Source organism: Panulirus ornatus, chromosome 58 (genome assembly GCF_036320965.1).
Source record: "Panulirus ornatus isolate Po-2019 chromosome 58, ASM3632096v1, whole genome shotgun sequence".
Classification (NCBI taxonomy): Eukaryota; Metazoa; Arthropoda; class Malacostraca; order Decapoda; family Palinuridae; genus Panulirus; species Panulirus ornatus.
In genome coordinates, this window is record NC_092281.1 from 10,914,072 (window position 1) to 10,935,511 (window position 21,440).

At 35.9% G+C, this 21,440-nt stretch overlaps 1 protein-coding gene and 1 non-coding gene across 7 annotated transcripts in view; both read left to right on the forward strand.

Moving 5' to 3' along the window:
* Positions 1-19,231, forward strand: part of Upf2 (UPF2 regulator of nonsense mediated mRNA decay) — a 40,445-nt gene extending 21,214 nt beyond the window's left edge. For all 6 annotated transcript variants that reach the window (XM_071695983.1, XM_071695986.1, XM_071695982.1 and 3 more), the window contains 15 exons: positions 206-492; positions 1,057-1,204; positions 2,812-2,993; positions 4,579-4,659; positions 5,731-5,887; positions 7,953-8,084; positions 10,128-10,286; positions 10,791-10,970; positions 11,778-11,966; positions 12,915-12,987; positions 13,258-13,421; positions 14,032-14,293; positions 15,165-15,313; positions 16,284-16,376; positions 18,510-19,231. In XM_071695983.1, coding sequence (XP_071552084.1) covers positions 206-492; positions 1,057-1,204; positions 2,812-2,993; positions 4,579-4,659; positions 5,731-5,887; positions 7,953-8,084; positions 10,128-10,286; positions 10,791-10,970; positions 11,778-11,966; positions 12,915-12,987; positions 13,258-13,421; positions 14,032-14,293; positions 15,165-15,313; positions 16,284-16,376; positions 18,510-18,620 — 2,367 coding nt within the window. In that variant the 3' untranslated portion in view covers positions 18,621-19,231. The remainder of the gene's footprint in view (positions 1-205; positions 493-1,056; positions 1,205-2,811; positions 2,994-4,578; positions 4,660-5,730; positions 5,888-7,952; positions 8,085-10,127; positions 10,287-10,790; positions 10,971-11,777; positions 11,967-12,914; positions 12,988-13,257; positions 13,422-14,031; positions 14,294-15,164; positions 15,314-16,283; positions 16,377-18,509) is intronic.
* Positions 19,232-20,731: 1,500 nt separating this feature from the next.
* Positions 20,732-20,834, forward strand: LOC139766940 (U6atac minor spliceosomal RNA). Its single transcript, XR_011716980.1, has one exon. It is a non-coding gene; the product is annotated as a U6atac minor spliceosomal RNA (small nuclear RNA).
* The last annotated feature ends 606 nt before the right edge of the window (positions 20,835-21,440 follow it).

The following is a 21,440-nucleotide window of genomic DNA, read 5'->3' on the forward strand; positions in this document are numbered from 1 at the left end:
GAGACAGCGACAAAGTATAAAAAAAAAAAAAGAATTAAGCTTGATATTGCTATTGATTTATGGTGTTTGTAAATAGATATTCTACATTTGTACATTGCTTGGATTGAACAGGAAACTATTCACCGAGAGTACTTATTTAGTTTTGTCCTTACCTCATAAATGAAATAGTTTCTCCATGTCTGTACCATTTCTTTCTTTTCATTAGGCAGAAGAAACTCCAACAGAAGTAGTGGATGAAACTCTGGAGGAAGAAGAACTGGAAGTTATGGAAACAACAGAAGAGGACCCAGAGGAAGTATTACCACCTGAACTACCACCAGAGGAAGAACAAGATGACAGCTTAACTGGCTCAGGACCATCTTCAAATAAAGTGTTACTAGATGCCTTTGTTAATGCTCTACCTAATTGCATTAACCGAGATTTGATTGACAGTGCTGCCATGGAATTTTGTCTTAGACTAAACACTAAGCCCAGCAGGAAAAAATTAGTCAGGTAGGCAGCATTGCACCTTTTCAGTGAGACCTGGATGTGTTATATTTTTATTCAAATGTAGATTTCGGATTTTAAAGGTTCTCAGTAAGGTTTGGGAACAGTAAACTGTAAAAGGTCATGACAAAAAGAGTTTTTAAGTACCCAGGTTGCTGAAAGAGCACTGTATTTTGATCTTTTCGTACTTAGTTGTTACTCCCTGCTCTAGCAAGATGCCACCAGGAACAGATGAAGAACAGCCTCATTTGCTCACATCTGTTCTTTAGCTGTCACATATTATGCATCAAGACCAGAGCCCCCTGTTCACACCAAAGCCCCACAGAATTATTATTATTATGAATTGGCCTGTCTTTTCTTCGGTACCCTCTAAAAAAGAATTTCATCAACAGTTTTTATGAATACATTTTGAAATTCTTTTCCTCAGTGAAGTTTGTGAAAGTAGTGAAGATAGAATAGGCATGTTCTTATTTTTTAATTCAGTGCTTCAGATATACAGAACGCTGATACAGGGTTTCATGTTCTGGCTCACTCATTAGCATTACTTATGAAATATTGATTTCTCCCCAGAGCGTTGTTTTTGGTGCCAAGGACAAGATTGGATTTACTTCCGTTTTATTCACGGCTTGTGGCCACCCTGCAGCCTCTCATGCCAGATCTGGCAACTGATTTAGTGAACATGCTGCGACAAGACTTTAAGTATCAAGTCCGAAAAAAAGTAAGTGGAAATGAAAAGATATGCAGTGTTATATGAATATCATTTGTGGTATAACATTTGTGTGAATCTGGGATCCAGTACCTATTTGTTTAGATACATTTATAATAGAAATAGATATGAAGAGTATTTTACTTTGTTGCTGGTCCATTAGCTTGTTGTGTCACTTTTGCATGCCATTCCTCTGATAAAGTCCTATAGATAATGAGTCAGGTTTTGGCCTCTTGATGTGTAAGGGAGGACTGGACAAATGTGCATTACCATCTAAGACTCTGTTATAACATGTGAAAGGTCCATATTGAACTTAAAAAGATCTTAGAATTGTTGGTCTCTAATGAGGTACTTTGAAGTGAATTTTTCAGGATCAGTGGCTTCAGACTGATTGGCCTGAAAATAACTACTTCATGTGTTCCTTTTCATGTTAATTATAAAAAAATCATGAATGGTATACAACAAGCAAATGCCCAGATGTATTGGGTCAGGACTGTTAAAGTCCTTCTAGTCAAGGATTTCCAAAATTTTTCATAGAACGATTCGTTTCCAAAGCTGTTTTGTCATTACAGTGGGGTCATATGTTAGTGTGAAATAGGACCACTGAGAGGCATGTTAATGCAGTCCATATTGATGCATGCCATATGTTTATATGGTAAATAGGGGTAGAGACCAGAGGCCAAATACACATGTAGATTCTTAATAACTGTATTAGACTAAAAACAACTAGTTTTGCCTGTTAGGACTGCACTAATATGTTGGCAGTCTGTGGTAACTCAAATTTTGGGTGCAGTATTCCAGTTTGGGACTACATTAACACATTGTGCAATTCACATTAACAAATTTTGGAGCATTTTTCAGATGGGACTACCTTAACATGGTTTATGATCTGTAGTAACTCATATTTTGGATGTATTTTGCTGATGAGACCATGTTGATAAATTTCTACTCCACATTAATGCAAATTATTCATGTAATTAAGGTTATTATGCTAAAAAGAATATTTATGAAATATGTTAATGTGGGACCCTGCTCTGTGTGAAAGGAATTTATATTTTCTGTGTGTAACTTTGTATCTCAGCCTTTTAACTTCGCATCCATTTACATTCATATTTATTAACTTTTTTCTCTGTACTAAAGTGAACAAATGCTAGCACACTTCCTCAAGACTAAATAGCTATTTTATTTGACTGCAGAATTAAGTTCTCAAGGTAAAACTGATGTTCCCTTCTTCCTACATACATCCTCATCTGAGGAACCCATGAGTATCATTACATCACTCACTGCATCTGTCTATCTCTACAGCAGTTTTACTTTTGATACATGTTCTCTCATTGATATTTTTTTTTGATCTTTGTCATCTTATTATGCACCCTACACCTTGCATGACCTTTATTGTTATTTCCAGGTTTGCATACCTGCATCATTTTGATTAGCCCATTTTATATCTATTTCACATCTTTATTCTTAACTCTATTCAGTATCTTATTTCCTGTTAATCATTGGAGTTTACTTAACTGGAGAGTTATTAATACAAATCAACACAGCTGAGTTTCTTGAAACTGAGAGATTATTCAAATTTGATATAAGAAAAAAGTTTGAATTGTTTCTGTTCCCAGGATCAAATAAACATAGAGTCCAAAATCAAAGTTGTACGGTTCATTGGAGAGTTAGTCAAGTTTCGTGTCTTCCCCCGTAGTGAAGCTCTGCTGTGCTTACGAATGCTACTTCAAGACTTCAATCATCACCATATTGAAATGGCCTGCAACCTCTTGGAAACATGTGGACGATTCCTCTATAGGTGAGGCTTCATCAGTTTGATGTATTTGGTTGATCACATCCATATATTTTAGAAGGGTGATTTCCTCCTGTAAGCACCATGATCATGTAGCATTTTTGCATATTCTTTTGTCCTGGTATTCATTTCATATACATTACTGTCCTTCTGCCTTACTCTTCTCTTTGTTTGTTCACTTGCACTCTTATTAATTTTTCTTGTATTCTGCCTCTTAACAAACCCTGAAAACCTGCATTATAAACCCTGTCATACGAAATGCAACAGAATCCCAGTAAGTTGGAAGTCAAAATTGTGACCTTACAAAGGTTTCCTATTCTCTTCATTTCCCCATCTGTTTAAAACCTGCCAGTTGTAAGTTGACTCAGCATAAATGTAAAATTTAAAAGTCACATCACACATAGGCTTGAGTGTCTTCATCCTGTTTTGTGGTAGCTCACCTTCTCATTTAAATCACCCATCACTGATATCTGGTCTCTTGCCTCAAAACTGGTGACACACCCATTCAGTTGCTCCCAAAACACTTGCATTTTATGTTCTTCCTTTTCATGGCCAGGTACATAAGCACTAATAATCACCCATTTCTCACAATCCACTTTCATTTTTACCAACTCACTCTGGAGCTAGAGATGGGATGGGTTCTCAGTAGATCATGTCCATCTAGACAAACAGCTCATCTCTGTTATGGTAAAGCAAGCACTTCATAAAGAAAAGCAAGGGAAATGCATGTTGTCTTCCTCTGCCAATAGGAAGAAGGATGAAAATTCTCATTTGATTACCCTGGTCATTACAATTGTCCCTTTTCTTGCTGTGATTGTATAATGTTGAAGTAGATATCATAAATACTTGTTAAAGATGTCTACATATTTCTTAAGGCAAAACCATTTCATGTCATTCATCAATATGATTTTTTATTGTGCTCTTTAAGCCATGAGGCTGACAGTGAAAGTAGGCAAACACATGTAAAAAACTACCAGTCATGCTTCATCAGGTAGCACAGTGCATGCTGTTGGGGTTTTGACTGTATAAGGTCTCTTCCTATGACTCTTCATGCAGCATAATGCATGCTGACAATTCCCTAACTGTTCAAAGTCTCCTTGATTTGAATTCAGCACACTGCATGCAGACATTTTTGCCCATACATTGGCTTTTCCTGAGAACCTTTAAGCAGCATAGCACATGCTAAATGCATTTGTTGATGCAATTTCTAATTCTTTGACACATCAAGCAACATTTCACATGCCAATATGTCTTTGATTACAAAATTTTCTTTGTTTCATGAAGAAACATGTTTCACCTTTATTTATCCTTGTTGGACAACCTTCATTTTGTCACTTTCATCTTTCACAGTACTGTTGCATGGTAATAACTACATTTGTGTAACAGTGAGACCTCAGTGCTTAGGTTCAAAGTAGTCTTTCTCCATTATTGTTAGGTTAGTGACCTAAAGGTGTTGTTGTTGTTGTACACATGTGTTACACATCTTCAAGTGTGGATAGGAACAAAGTGATATTGAAAAGTTGTTGGCTAAGACTAATAGATAAGCTTCATAATAGAATGGTCTGTGCTTTAATGTTACTTTGTGTATCAGAATTCCAGATTCTCACCACCGCACAAAGATTTACCTCGAGCAGATGATGAGAAAGAAGACAGTGAAGGCCTTTGATCCAAGGTTAGTATAACATGAAATAGTCACAACCTTGACTTGTTTTTCTGACATAAAGTTCTGCCTCCATTTTATCACCTGGCCTTGCACAACTTTTCATCATGTTATTAGATATCATAACTGTTGTATATTACATGATTTAGAAATGTATGCTTTTAAAGTGGATTCATGAAAAGGATTTTTGTCTTTGTAATTAGTTGATCTCAGCACAATTGATAATTTGTCTGCCACTGAGAGCATATCCAGTTGCCCACTCATTACTTGATGTATTTTTCTCTTCTTGCAAAGATATCACTGCATTTTTTATTGACAATGTGATGAATTAGCTTACATTACTTATATGTAAGATGCATGTTAATGATGGAATTGTTTTCAGGATATCATACCAGTCAATGCAAACTATGTATGAAGTACTTACTTCATAGAATGAAATACAGTATCCATTAATCACCATTCTCATTTTAAACATGAAAATCTCGCATACTTATTCATTTTTATGGTGTTGGAATTTGCATGATTCTGATTAACTTTGTGACTGTTATTGATGCATCAAAGTTCTTAAGAATCATTGTGTGATGTCAGCCTGATTTCCTGTTGTTCATTTTAAATTATATTGTGTTATGTGGTTAGCTTTAAAAAAAAGAGTCAGCTTGGGAAAGTATTGAATGGCTACAGCAGGGAGCTCAGAAACAATAGTAAAGGCCGTAATTTGGAAAATAACATTGCCATAAGATGAGGTGATTAAGGTCATTAATGGGGTTTAAGTGTTTTCATGGTTTTGAAGAGTCTGATAACTGACTATAAACTAGACTGGTATATATTTTTGTATTTTCCTTGATACCAGCTTTGTGGTCCAGAACTGGGAATCTTTGAATTATATCATTCTTGCATTAGCAGTGATTTCTCTAAGTTATGTACATTGTGAAACAGTGGCTCTTGACATATTTTACCAGTTTGTGTCATTCTCATTCCAGACCTGAAATGTTTTTTTCAATGTATTATACTTTATTACTCATATTGGTAATGTATTTTAAGGATACAGTGATATCCTAGCAATATATTGATTTGTTACAACAGGTACAATACTATGATTGAAAACGCGTACTTTTATGTGAACCCTCCGGATACTGGCCCAGACTCAGCCAAAAAAGAGCGTCCACCAATGCACCAATATATACGTAAACTTCTTTACAATGACCTTTGTAAGTCCAATACAGAGAAAATTTTAAGACAGGTAAGGCTAGCTAGTTCTGTTTCAGGTTTATAAGTTTTTTATATGTCAGTTTCAGCTTGCCATCTTCCATTTTGTGTCAGGATTTCCCATGCATGACTCTTCAGTGGGAAGTATTCTCTTATTAACATGTTATTCTCTCATTCTATCTCAGTCTCAGTTAAACCATCCCTCTTCCTTCTTTTACCAGATTTTTAAGTGTTCTCTTTGTAATTCCTCTCATATCCATGTTCCCTACATACTCAGACCATCTAAACACTCCACCTCTCTCATTTTCAGTCATTTCATGTTCCAAACCTTGCTGAATTTTTTCTCACTGTATTAAATTAAGTCACTCTGTTCCATGCCATAGTGTTTCAAAATCAGTCTTTTTAGTTTGTCTTTTGTCTTTCTAATGCTGCTTACATAAGTTTCATTTGCTATGCATCGGGTTGATCTGAGCTTTGCAAAAGCAGCAAATCCATGTACTTAGTTGCAAAATTTGTAAGAGTATTATGACAATATGCAAGAATGCTTAGTCTTACGCTGACAGGATATTTTGTTGCCTTCTAAAAGAATCTAATTATTTTGTATTCAGATATTATTAACATCTTCCCATCCTACCCATCAATCCCTTAGTTCATTTCTGTAAGTTCTGAAGGTTAGGAAAATTGATTTAACATCAGTAAAATAACTGTGGAAGGAAATTATTTTTTTAAACATGGTTGGAGAGGACATATTTATTTATTTTATTATTACCCTAGGACTCCTTCCTGAAAGTGTCTTAGTAACTGGAGAGAATAACATTGATAAATTATTAGTAGTATATGTGGAATAGGGGAGTAACTGGGAGAATTGAAAGGTTTATTGTGTGCTACACAATAGGATTTTCTGCAGTGCAGTGTATATGTGGGCTGTGTCATGTGCTATGCTGTGCAACACTGTTGATATTTATGAAGCATTATTTCTAAGAGGGGGCAGTTGATACAATGCTTGAGGTGTGGTGTGTACCACAGCTTCCATTAACAAAAACCTCACATACCATAAACAGCAGTCTCAGGTTGCCATTAAGAACCCCAGCTGTTATTTAATAGAAACTCCAGCTATCATTAATTGGAACCTCATCAACTATTAATAGCAACCTAAGCTACCATTTTAGAGTAGCCCCATCTACCATTTAACAACTCCAGCCACCATGCAGTAACAACCCAAGCAACCTTTCAACAACATCCCAAGCTACCATTTTATGGCAGCCTTAGTTACATTTAACATGAATCCCAGCTGCTGTTCAGTGGTAACCCCAGCTATCATTAAACAACAACCATAGCTACCATTTAATAGTAATTCCATCTATCATTCAATAGCAACCCCAGCTACTGTTGACAGCAGTCCTATATACCATTTTACCTCAAGCCCAACTAACATATCCTTCCAACACTTGTGAATAAAATCAAACCCAGTTTCCTTGTTTGCATAAAGGAAGCACAATATTTGAAAATAATGAGTGCTGGTTCAGTGAGCACACTTAAAAGGAAAATAAAGAAATGGACAGACATATGAAAGTAATGGGCTGAGGGAAGATTTGATTTTAAATGGGAGCAAGATTAGATATAATGTATCAATGTAGAACTGGGAATATGCTCATATATAGATTTTGAACCTGAAAACAGAAAATAATTGGTGTGCGATACTTTTAAGACAGTAGAATGAATGAAGACTGCCTAACTTAATTTTTATGCATGAAATGCAATTCTAATGAATTAAAAAGTTTTATTGTAACAAACTTTTCTTATTTTTTGTATAAACTTCCTTTTGAAATGTAAATAGTGAATTTTGCTTGGTAATATATTCATGATTGAAAATAATGGCCTTATGAAATACAGTATTTAGAATTACTGGACAGGTTTGTGAGCATTGGGTGCAGAACTGCTCTGAAGTGCTGTTTTACAGGATTAGTCATTGTTTTGATATTAAAGGAGACTTTAAGGTGTAGAATTCTATTTTGAAAGTAGTCACCATATGTTGAAATAGAATTTGCTTGATATCTTTAGGTGTACATGAAATTATATATTTTCTTTGTATTTACCAGATGCGGAAGATGCATTGGGAAGATTCAGCTATTGCTGGCTACATTGTGAAGTGTCTGACTGCTGTTTGGAATGCCAAGTTTTACAATATACGTTGTATTGCAAATCTTGTAGCAGGACTCATCTCACATCATGTTAGTTTTCGACTGTCTTAATGTATTCTGTTATCATTTTTGTGAAGGAACCATACTTATAGGTTTCTTTGTCATAACTTGGCATCTTGTTTCATATTATTGAATAGGTCATATTATTAAATAGGTCAGCATAGAATTATAAATTGATTTGTGGTAGTAATTAAGCACATTGAGTAGTGGTACCTATAGTGATAGTTGATACACATGTTTCATTTAGATGGCTTTTAATCAAAAAAAGAATTTAGCTTGCTTTCCTGATAGTCATGATTGGATGAAGATCTTTTGTCCAGATAACATTGATACTAACTGTGTGATCCTGTGACCTTGCCTGTAGGCAAGAGGTATGTTGACTACCCTGGAGATATATTAGCAAGGTCAGTTTCCCCTGACTTTAATTCTAAAGATCATTTGTATCAGGTCAATTTTCTTTAATTCTGAAAATCAGCTATTCTAGGGTCTTGAAGTGAATACAGTATGTGCTGGTGGCTCAGGACAGTCTTTAACCTTCATCTCAGAACATTTCAGAGCATCAAATGGCCTGCAAAGAACAGTGTTTACTCTCTTTGTCGTGTAGGTTTCTTGTGTCTTGTTACAACCCAATTTTATGTATAATCATATTTTATCAACAAGGTAGCATGAACACTTGAGGGAATTGGGAATGCCATCCTTTTTCATCCCATTTTGCAGGGTTGGTGCTAATAATTTTAGTGTTTCTAAATGAATTCTCACAAAGGTGTATTTGTATACAGTTGTTCCTTATCATGTATATGAGGATACTGTTTGGCAACATCTCATACCATGTATATCATCCTAGAATTTAGAATTATGTAGCTTAGAGCATGTGCAAGTGATATATAGTTTGGCAACAGCCCATATCATGTTTATTCCCTTAGCATTTAAAACTCTGCAGCCCTGTGATCATGTGCAAGTGCATATACATCTGTATTTCCAGTTAATTTAGAATTGTAGTATCCACAGGTCACTCCATAACTCAAAAGACCAGTTTTCATAATGAGTAAGACTTTTCTGAACCTAGAAAATTTAAACTTAGGAGCTTTTACTATCCCACATGCTCTATTACTGTTTCGTCAAGACAGATACTTTCTGTTGCTTGAAAGGCTTCAGTTTTATGGAAGAGTTTTGTTTTCACTGCATTTTATTCAGTAACAACAAACTTTCATTTGTAGATAATTGTAGGGCCACTGTACTTTATTGTAAGGAAATTTTTTTTATTTTGTGTATTGTTGAATAAAACCTGAGGGTATGGGAGAAAGAAAACATTCCAAATATCTCTTTATGTTGTAGAAGATAATCATGGAGTGTGGAGCTGGTAATCCTGCACTCTTGTATCATCACTTTAAAAGCAGGAGCAGAAGAGGGAGCGAAGCAAGGATTTTTCATCAAAGACCCATTTCTTGATACAGGAAAATGAGCATATATGAAAAACAAATCCTAAGTCCTCTTTTCTTATCCTGTCACATAGGTATGAATAACAAATAGATTAAGAAAATAAGACATGAACAGGTTTGAAGCACTCGTACCATCACAGTATTTAGGATGGGGTCCCTTTTCTCTTGAAAATAAGTTTTATGAAATTAAAATGAACCTTCAGCTCCTTTAGAGGCAATACCCATTTTTTAATGGTCAGTCACTGTCCATCCTTTAAAATCAGTGGCATAATTACAGGGAAAAGCAACCTAACTGTTTCACTTGTTTTAGATTCTATACTTGTTTGGTCTGTAGAGCACAGTTGTTCGTTGTGGCTGATACTGTATTAGCATTATTGAATTTTCCATGTTTGGATTCATCCCCCTTAACTGGACATGACTTCCCAGTACTTGTTTTTCAAGAAAGTGTAGCTCCACCAGAAATTTACCCAGAACTCCTAAAAATGTGAGGCATGATTACCTTGTGAATTTTTTAGCTTATAATAGTGTGTGTGCTGCCTCATGTCTGGTGCACCAACATTATGATTACATGATGTAAGTAGTAAATAGCACTGTTGTGCTATTGATTTTAAAGCATGTTCCTCTTTTGCACTAGGACTGGGTGGGTCCAGCTGTTGTGGATGGTATTTTGGAAGATATACGTCTTGGGTTAGAGGTGAACCATCCCAAGTACAATCAGAGGCGTGTAGCTGCTGTTAAATACTTAGGAGAGCTGTATAATTACCGTGTAATTGAAAGCACAATCATTTTTAAGGTGAGTTTTTATCTTACTATTGGGAAACTCCTCATCATGTTTATGAATAAGTAATCATACTCTTATACTCAGGTAAAATATGGATCTTTGCCATAAGAATTACTTATAACATAAAAGCATGGAAGATGTATCTTTTTAATAGGAGTACTTTATGCTATCTTGATGTACTTGCAGATATTACCATCTTGCTTTATCCATAAACTTCTCCATTCTAACTTATTTGTATCATCATAAGTAAGCATTTTGTGTAAAAATATGATTACCTCTTCACATGACCATCCTAGATTAACTGTAGCTTTACAAGCAAACATTGCCTGTAAACATAAAGTTCATTCATACCCTTTTATCATACATGTAAACATTACCATCCTAGCTCACCTGTGATCATAACCATCCTAGCTTATGTGTAAAATTTCATACAATATTATCTGTAAACATTACCGTTTCCCACCAAACAATAGCACTGTTGTACCCTTACTCAGGATGGCTGTTTTATCTTGACAGGTCCTGTATTTGTTAATTTCATTTGGGGTGGTTTTTGACCCCAGTGTGTTTAGTGAATATGACCCCCCAGAGCACCTGTTCCGTATACGTTTGGTATGCACACTTCTGGAAACTTGTGGACAGTTCTTCAGTTCAGGTTCCAGCAAGCGTCGTCTTGATTGCTTTCTTATCTATTTCCAAGTAAGTACTGAGTTACTGAGTATCTGTATAAATATATTCTTTGCTAAATTTTTATCTTTTAAGTGGTTATGGTTTTGGAAAATCTAGGGTCAAAATTAGTTTTACAATGTATTTAGAGGTCATGTATATGTGTACTCTCCTTTAAACTATTGTTAGTCTTGAACTTTATTCCTTACACTTTAACACAGTCCACAGCTCTTTCCTTATTAGAAGTGCTACACCATCTTTTGCCCTTGGCCTCATACTAATCCCTAAACTTTACTTCTTGAACATTCCTGAACCATTTTATCCCCTCACCTATGAGATTTGTTTGGCTTAGATGTAGAACTCAGGTTTCTCTCTTCAAACATAACACCCATGTCTCCCTTCCGTTTCATTTTGGTCACAACCACACACATTCAGACACTCCATCTTGAATTTTTGAAGACAGTTCCTCACTTAACTCATTATCCTCCTGTTTTTAAAAAGTGATAACACAAGGAAGGAGTGTTTTAAGCCTCCTGTTCTGGCCCCCGTACATTGATTCATGGTGTATACAGTAGATAAGTGGGTAGCATTCTTACACCCTTCCCAAGGGGTACATACATACATTTGTGTATGTATTTTTATGATATATGTAGCGATTATAAGTAAAAAAGTAAAGATACTCTCACACTAGATTCCAGGCATGCAGCTAATGCATTTAGTGATATAGCATTATTGGATTATATCATCATATAATGCTAAGTGCCATTTTCAGGCTCTCTAAACATGTGCAAAATGTGACTAAGGGTTATAGTAAGAGTTTGTGTGAATCTTCTTTGGCAGCACTATTACCTGTATAAGAAAAATTTGAATATATGGAATGAGGAGCATGAATTCCCTTGGCAAATTGAGCATCTGGTCAAGGATACCATCTCAGCAGTCAGGCCCAAACTACAACTCACTGTCACTTTAGAAGATGCTCAGAAGGCTGTTCAGCATCTTAATAATCAAATTGTGGCCAAAGCAATAGAAGTAAGTTATTTGCCGTGTTATGTTTTACTAAAACTATGTTCAAGAGGTGTAGAAACGCCCAGAACAAATCCATCCATTATTTTGTAATTGGTCTCTCCATCCATTATTTTGTAATTGGTCTCAAGTCTCGTGTGCCAACCATATTGCATTGTGCAGATCTCCATTCTGTTTTAGATTAGAGGCCACGCATCCTTTAAAGTATGTTTCAGTTTCTGAAAATACTACCATAAATTCTTGGTCATGAAATGTTTTTCTTCCAGTTATACTCTGAATCATCTTTTTATAGTACATGTGAAATGCTTTATATACAAGGATAACAAGGTGATTAGGTGTTACTAGACACCCCTGCTCATGGTTACACCAAAAGCGAAAAGTCACTTTTTGTGAGGCCATATTGTTGGGAGTTTAGTCTTGTCAAGAACTTCTCACTCCAAAGGAGACTGCCAGTTCCCTGATAATGGAAGTAGTGCAACCTTGGAGCTGCAGGATCTCTTGAAAAGTGGTCTTGGATAGCACCAGAACCTTATTAGAAAGGAGTACTGGGACAATTATGAAAAATTAACAGGGTGAATAAAGATGTAAAAGTAGGTTGGTTAGTTAGTTGGACTTTAGGCAGTAAAAGTAGGTTGGTTAGTTAGTTGGACTTTAGGCATATCAATACCCAGGGTCATTAAGTCTGCTAACATCATGTTATAACAACAAGTCGAAAAAGCTTGAACACTTTCTTCTGATGTTCAAGATAATTCTAAGACCATACATCCAGTTGTTGCATTGATGGCCTTTCATTGTAAGTGTCAGTGTTTTGATATTAGATAACAGATGGTAATATAACATAGTGAAGATTACTAAAATTTAGAGCCTGCAGAGTAAAACAAGCCCTCAGTGAATTTTTTTTTCAATATGTTGAATTTATCAATATTTGGTCGCTAAATGAGCTTTTTTCAACAGCAAGTCCCCAGCTTACGGCAGTATCTTGAGCCTGAGGAAGACAATGAAGGTCTCCACACCATAGACGAAGAAGGTGAGTGTTTTTTAAGGTATTATGTATATGAGATTTTATTCAACTTATGCATTTATTTTCATACACATAACATACATAGTCAAGACACTTTACTTATTGATATTTAAGCACCATGATATGTTTATACCATGTACCACAATAAGGTGCCTGCAAATTATAACTTGCCTCCAAGTTTGTCTTGTCGTAAACTTGTCACATGGTTTACTCACATTTTCAACAATCTGACATCTTTCGTGTCAGGTTCCTAACTCAGGAATTTGTCATTTACAGCTGGTGACAATCAAGTTTTGGAATTAGAGGGAGATATGTTGGAAGATATGGAGGATGAAGAAGAATATGAAGAGATGGAAGGAGAGTTAGACTGGAGTGAATCACATGGAGATTCCCTCACTCCTTCCCAGCACAGTCAACCTGGTCGCAGTGCCATGGAGGAGGTATCATTATCCAAAAAATTCTGTCTCTTTGCAAAAATGTTAATGTTCCAATTGTGTTTCATACTTATTAGCTTGAGATAACTAAGATTGCAGTGACGCATGTGATTATTATTATATTTTGCATAAGTAAGAGTTAGTATGGAAGGACTGGATGATTGGTCCAAAGCCAGTTTTGTATTCACACATAAAGGTTTCCTGTTGCCATTGTTGCTCCAGAAATTAATGATGTTGGAAAAGGTGAATTTTTCCTTTTTGTACGTAGCATATCAGATGTACAAAGAATTAGTAAATATTTGCATGCCTTAATCCACTCCATATGAATGAGAATAGTTATTGATGATAAATGTAAAGTAGTATCATATTATATATGAATGATATGAAAGGAAAAAGGGAAAAATGGATACTAAATAAGAAGTATGAGAGAATAAGAAAGAATGGAAGTGATAGGGATTTTAGAATACAGATTATAGATTTGCATAAGAGCAGGGATATTAGGAAGAGTTTCTTTAGCAACTGTTTATTGGATAGTAATGGTCATTGTTCAAGATGTAAGAAAGAACTAGATATAAAGTTCATTCACAAATAGTAATGTATTGATGTAATTTATTAGGAAGGTGAAGGAGTACTGACAGGAGATGGAGAAGAAGAAATTGGAGATGATGATGGAGAATTGCTGGATGGAGAAATATTAGAGGGAGACATGAAAGTCAATGTCAAACATGTTGACTGTGAAGAAGACACAGATTTTATGTCAGCATTTGACCGTATGATGGCAGAAAGCATTATGGAGCGTGCCAGTACTGTCCCACGACCTGGCCAGCTGGATATATCTGTGCCTGTGCATGTTAAGTCCACTGCTAAGAAGACATATGGTGAGTCATATACCCTATATTTCTCATAATAAAGGCCTACTTAAGAACAGAAATAGTACTTGGAGCTTGAGGAGGTGGTTTGATTTTGCAATTTGGCAGAGTTAGTGGACATGTACAATTTTTTTACATGCTGTGATCTTCACATGATTTGTGTGAGTCCTTTTAAGGAATGAGGCAGATTATTTGCATCAGACTTGAGTCTTCTGTAAAATTTACTCCATGCTTCTGATTGTTTTTTAGTCATGGACTCAAAGTACTTAGTAGTCCCATTTATAACAGTTTGAATATATTTTGAGTTTATTCTTTTTGAAAATGTTCTTTGGTAATGTACAGAGTACCTTTATGTATCCGGATATTCTAAGAATAGCCTCTGCTCAGTGATATAGCTTTACTTTAATTTTCACTTGTGCTACTTATTTCTTTTGATATTTCCCTGTATACCACATTGTTCCAATTCGCTCGCCTCTTACACATGATACACCCTCCTGCATATCCCATCTCCTTTTCAGTCACCCCTTTTTTCATGTTCCCTCTGCTTTTGACATTTATGCTCTCTTTGTTATTCTTCTCTCACTTATCCTGTCCATATGCCCAAACTATTTCAGCACATCCTCTTCAACTCTTTCAACTCTCATACATATTCTTCTTATTACTACACTTCTCTCTTACCCTATCATTTCTTATATGGTTAACACTTCTCACACCACATATTGTACTCAAACATTTTATTTCCAACATATCCACCCTTTTCTTTACATTTCTTGCTTAAAGCACATGACTCACATCCATACAACACTGACGGAACTACTGAACTGTCAAACTTATTCATGATTGTTGACCATTGTCATTGTCAAACTTGTTTCCTTACAAGATCAACTGCTGTGTGAGGGTACTGAAGAAGAAAACAAACCTGTGGTAAACTTTGTCCTAATGACACGCTCTGGCAACAAACAACAGTACAATAGTGTGGAGATGCCTGTTGACTCAGAACTGGTAACAAAGCTCCGAACCCGGGAAGAGGTAAATATTTCAAGTTTTTTATATTAGATATACGTTTCAAGTACCTTCTGTCTCATCATCATTCTCAGATATATGTATCAGTCAGTTATATTAATCTCAGATGGTATTTCCACAATATTAATCTCATAGATAGATAAATAGATAGATAATCCCAAAAGGAATTTCCAATATGTTTGGGACTGTAGCTGACAGTACTGATATTATTAGATTTTATGTTTTTTTTGTAGATTTGTATGTTCACAAGCAGGACTTCCAGTATGAACATTGATGGACATAACAGATATAGAAGAACTTAGGTGAATTTGGATCACTGGATGATGAACAAAAGTCATACATTTACTTTAGATTTTTATACCATTGTTAAATTCAGAGTTTTACATTTAAGAAGTATAAAGCTGTTTGCTATAAGTAATGTATACCAGACCATTATTATTTGGAAAGCATTCTGCAAAAATCTACATCAAATTTTTTTAAAGTAATGAAAGCTGTATCTCCTGTATTGATGGTTGTTATAACTGAGCCATTCTCCAATTCAGCTATGTCTGTTGAATGGTGGCCTATTAGGCTGATAAGAGTTTGTCTGTTATCCATCAGAGTGGGTATGTTGCGACACATGGCAAGCAGGAGGATATGGCATGACGCTCCAGTTTTGTGTGGCTGTTTAGCTATTTTTCTTCATTTTCTATGGAACTTTGGTTCATTAAATCCCCATTTTTAGACCTTGGAGTAACTTTATGAGCATCCACCTTGTCTCTTTCCCTGTCTGTTGTCATTACTCCACTCTTGTCTCTGTGGGATGGATCACATCAAATGCATATATCCTTTGAAAACCACCCTTCTATTGAAAACAGCTGTTCCTGTCAAAGATTATATTTTCTTAGGTAATTGGTTACAGTTAATTGTCAGTTGACTAGATGATGATACCTAGTTAGCTTTAGAAGTGTGTAATTTGATTGATTATGTGTTGCAGGCAGAAAGAGCTGAGAAAGAAAAGGTTAAACGCATGACCCTAGAAATAAATGAACGTCAAGAAGAGGAGGAGGCTGCTGAAATTATGCAACAGGTATTAGCTAGAATTAGCTTTTTTAAGTAATGATTAGTTGATTAATTTGAATATTAATATAATTACAGTCACCAGTGGAGAAAGTTAATGTGCAGCTTTAAGGGATTACATAAGTTATGTAAATAGCTATGTGCCATGATTGTGTATGACTGTAAGAAGCCCTGTAAACAGGTAGGTGCAATGTTTGTATGTGACTTTAAAAAATCTTACATAGTCAAATGTGGGGCTTTTGACTCCATGATACTGAATGTCCTTATGCAGACGTGATAGTTTCAGTCTTTGAAAGTTATACAGTACTAAAGTAATTATGTACAGAAACAAGTTTTATGAAGTCAAAACTATTCTATAACTTATGCTTCCAGGTTTTTTACTGCTTTCTGCAACATTTTTTGCAAAAACCCTGAGGTAGTTGATGCTGGCTCTTGTGTTCCACCAATGTTTACCTTTTCTCTCTACTCATATAGACTAGTCATGACTTTCCCTACTGCACCATCGGAAGAACCATTAAAGAGTATGATGAATTACACTATCTTTCCCTGAACTTAATTCTTTGCTTAAAATTCATAATTTTCCAACACATGCCTTAAGGATAATAATTTATTGTATTGAGCACATTTTCCATTTATATGGAACTAGTTTAGAATGCAGTGCATCAAGCACCTTTCCTCCTATTCAATACAGTTTCATATAAAGCATTAGGTGTTGCTGGACATTGCCTGCTAGTGGTTACACCGTGAGGGAAAAATCGCGTATAGCAAGGTTGTTATTATCAGTGGATGAAAAGGGGTAGTCTAGTCAAGGAACTTATTACTAAAGTAGTCCATCATTTCCCTGCTACTGATTATAGCATAACTTTGAAGCTGCAGGAGCCTTGTAATAGGAGTTCTGGGGTTATATGTTAAAGAAAATTATCTACCACCATGGCACACTGCATTTTCTCCATATTCTCTGATCCCAAAGCTAATATTACAACTCTCTGGATCAAGAGCATTTCTCCAGGTTCTCTACTGGCTTAAAGCTTGCATGATAATTCACTACATAGAGCACTTGTATCTGTACTCTTCAGAGTCTTAAATCTAACTTTGCAGTCCACTGAATCAAGGACTTTTCTCCATGCAGCCTCAAAGCTAGTTTATGATTTACTGCATCAGACATTTTTCTCTGCATTCTGTAGTCTCAAAGCTAGGATTACAATTACTTCACATAGCACTTTTGTGCTTTTGTAAAGCTAGCATCATGTTGCATCAACCATTAATTATCTGTATTCTGTAGCCACAAAATTAGATTTACATTTCATTGCATCTATTATTTTTCTTTTTATTCTTTACATTTTAAAGGCTACCATGCATCAAGCAGTTTTCCTTATTTCATAGTCTAAAAAGCTGACATTTTAATGTATAACACTGCATCAAGAATGTTTTTCCATGTCCCATACAGTGTCAAAGCTCGTATTACGGTTCAGTGCATCAAATACTTGTATCCATTCTCTATAGTTTGAAAGCCAGCATTGCAATTTCTTGCATCAAGCACTCATACTTATTTTGTAGTCTCACAGTTAATACTGAAGTAGAATGAAATGCATCAAGCATTTTTCTTCGTATTTATACAATCTTGAAGCCAGCATTACAGTTGACTGTGTGTAGCACTTTTTCCATATTCTGTATTGTCTCAAGGCTAACATTGCAATTAATTGCAATGAGTACTTTTCTCCATGCTCTATATGGTTTTAAAAATTTACCACATCAGGCACAGTTTTTTTCTTCTTACAGTATTCCTAATATCCTCAAGGCTAGCTCTACAGTTTACGGCATCAAGAATTCTCCAAAATCCTTAACATTCTCAAAGCTAGCATTATAATGCACTTTTCTCCATGTTGTGTAGTCATCTAAATCATAGCATTTCGCAATAACCATTTTTTTTTCTATCTTACATTATTCTAGATCTGTGAAGCAAGCCCATGCTTTCTTGATAACCATATGAGGTGATAATGAATTTTGGAGGCTGATTCACTAGATTTGCCATAACTTATCCTTCTTCTCTTTTGATGTTTATATATTGTCTCAGTATTTGTAAAAAATTTACCTACTGAGTATTTGAATATTTTTGAAAAATGTAACTTGACAATAATTCCAGGCACAACGGCCACCGACCATGAACTTCAACCGTGATAGACGGCCAAAATATCAACACCCGAAAGGTGCCCCAGATGCAGATCTTATTTTTGGACCTAAGAAGATAAGATGAGTTAGGTCTTCCAAGATTATGATGTAAGCATCACAGGTGGAAATTTACATCAACTGTAATATGTTAAATGCATGTGGTGAGTTGTGTTGTGTGAGGGTACAGAGTCCTCATTGGATTTTGTTACCTTGAAGAATGTGATTTAGACATTGCGAAGATATGCTGTTGTTTGAATCTTGATCAATAATTTCCTTTATTCAGATTGTTTCATAATATGAACTGAAGTAATTTCTTCTAGATGTGTGCTTTATTTCCTTACACACACAAGAATATACAGTATCTTGAAGTTCAAGTCGAATGATGTACTTTTCTTCATAACAGTATGTTTCAATTTGAGATGGAGGAAAGTTGAGTAGTTCAGCTGCAAGTGAAAAGTGAACTAAACTGACCATCACTTTTCTAAAGTTATGTGGATGTAACAATAAGACTAATGTCTTAGGAGGTGCAATCTATATAACTCTCTTGTTAATGCTGGACATGCATTTTTTGAAAGAATACCCAAGTAATATTTTCTTGAAATAACAGCTGTAAGATAGATATTTTCAACATAAATCAAAACAGCTAAATCCCTGTCCTTATTCCTCTGACACCCTGTGAATAAAAGTTTTAGTACATCTCAGAATCTCAGTAGCCTCTTACACTGGGAATTAGATTATCGTTCTGGTTGAGAGAGGAGGTATAATGATCACATAAGGCACTTTCTCAGTCAGTTCATAGTTCATCCACTTGTACATCCTTCCCCCTGAGCTGGTCAATAAGCAAGAGCATTGGGAATGTGTTTAAAAAAGAGCATAAGGAAGTGAGCTCCAGACTGATGTGGGTAAAGATTAAAGAGAATTGCAAGAATTTGGGGATTATTAGTGCTTATGTACCTGGCAGTGAGAATAAAAGATCATGAGAGGCAAGTGTTTTGGGAGCATCTGAGTATGTCAGCAGTTTTGATGATGGGTTTTGTGATGGGTGATTTAAAGGCAAAGGTGAGTAATATGTCAGTTGAGGGTATTGTAATTAGGGTACATGGGGTATATAGGAATGTGAATGGAAATGGTGAACAGCTTGTGGAGTTATGTACTGAAAAAGTACTGGTAATTAGGAATAGTTGGTTTAAAAAGGGGGACTTAAACAAGTATACATATAAGAGTAAGACAGATGGTCAGCAGGTATAATCGGATCCTGTACTAATTGATATGAGTGGAAAACAGACTTTTGGAGGTAAGTGTGCTGATAGTGACAGCTGTTGGGCTTTTACCATTACTTCTTGGAGGTAAGGGTGAAGATTTGTGGGGACTTCTAGGAAAGGAAACTTTATGGGTGAGAAGAGTACTGAAAGGAAATGAGGTTGGAAAAGACACCTGTACGGAGAAATGCTAGTGCAGGTTGAAAGTAGACTAGTAAGAGGTGAAAGTAAACGAAGCCATGGGAGTTGGTGAGGAATTGGAGGTACTGAGGGAAGCAGTGCTGGCATGTGCAAGAGGTACATGTATGCGTTAAGGTGGGAGGTGGGCAGGTTAGCGAGGATACTGAGTGGTGGAAAGCAAAATATGATTGCTGGTGAAAGAGAAAAGCGATGTGTATGGCCGGTACTTGTTGGGGAGGAGTGTATATGATGGGTCACATTTCATCAGGATAACGTAAATGAGGCTGGATCAAAATTAGATGAGACTGGGTTAGGTTAGCTGGTGCTGACTCGAGTTGGGTGGGGTTAAGCCAGATAAAAGTAAGTCTGGGTCAGATTAAATGAAGCTAGATCAGATTAGGTGAGGATGGATCAAGTTAAGAGAGGCTGGGTCTGGCTAATTGAGGCCGATGAAGTTAGGAGAGGTTGGAGGGGTCAGGTTAGGTGAGGCTAGGTCAAGTTACGTAAGGCTATGTTACTTTCCGTGAAGTAGGGTTACGTTTGTTCTGCGAGGGCTAAGTCATGTACCATATAACGAGTTGGCCTTTACAATTGTGGGGCCTTGAAATCCGAGGTAGCTTTACTGCGAGAGAATCTTTTTCAAACCGTATTGTGCTTTTCCACGTTGCCAGAAATACATATAGAATGATGTGAAGATCAAAATTCTGCATGAAGGTTACAAAGAATGTACAGGTCTGGCAAGAGCCTTAAATTTAACGTGTTGCACGAAAGGAGAGAAGGTTAGCACTCCCCTTGATAAGGACGGACAACACACATATGTCAAGGCACAGCCGCTTCGGCGGCAGCTGACACATTTTTCAACGATGCCGCCTTAAATTTACCGTGATATCGTGATCTATATTTCACCTAGAAAAGTAATAATACCTTTACAGTTGGTGTTTAAAGTGAAACGAATAACGATGTTGTCCATCAACCTGACGATCCAATGTTCGAATCTCTCCGAATCTGTATACTTCATGAAATGTTCTCCGGGTAGTATATGTTGTGATTTAAGTTTCCAATAAAATTCTGCATTGCAATTAAATGCCAAACATTTATCTTTCGACCGTACGATTACGTTATGCTTACAGAAGTGTGTACGTTTTCTTTGTTGCTTTGAGGTAAAACTAGGATATTGTTACTTTCAGGCGAATTGTCGTGTTTAGTATTTATTACAAACTTCTATGTACCTTGTCATCATCTACTAGTAATCATACTTTTGATCAGCTTAATTGATCTATATAAATAACACCAGTTACGTATAATATCTAATTATATTACCAATAATTGTACCCAATTTCTTCCCAAAAAAAAGTTTTGTACTTCTTCAAGGAAGAATTGAACTTATTTAGGATGAATCATCACATAACACACAAATCCACCTAAGAAACTACTACCCTAGAGTCATACAGGGGCCGGCCTGTGCC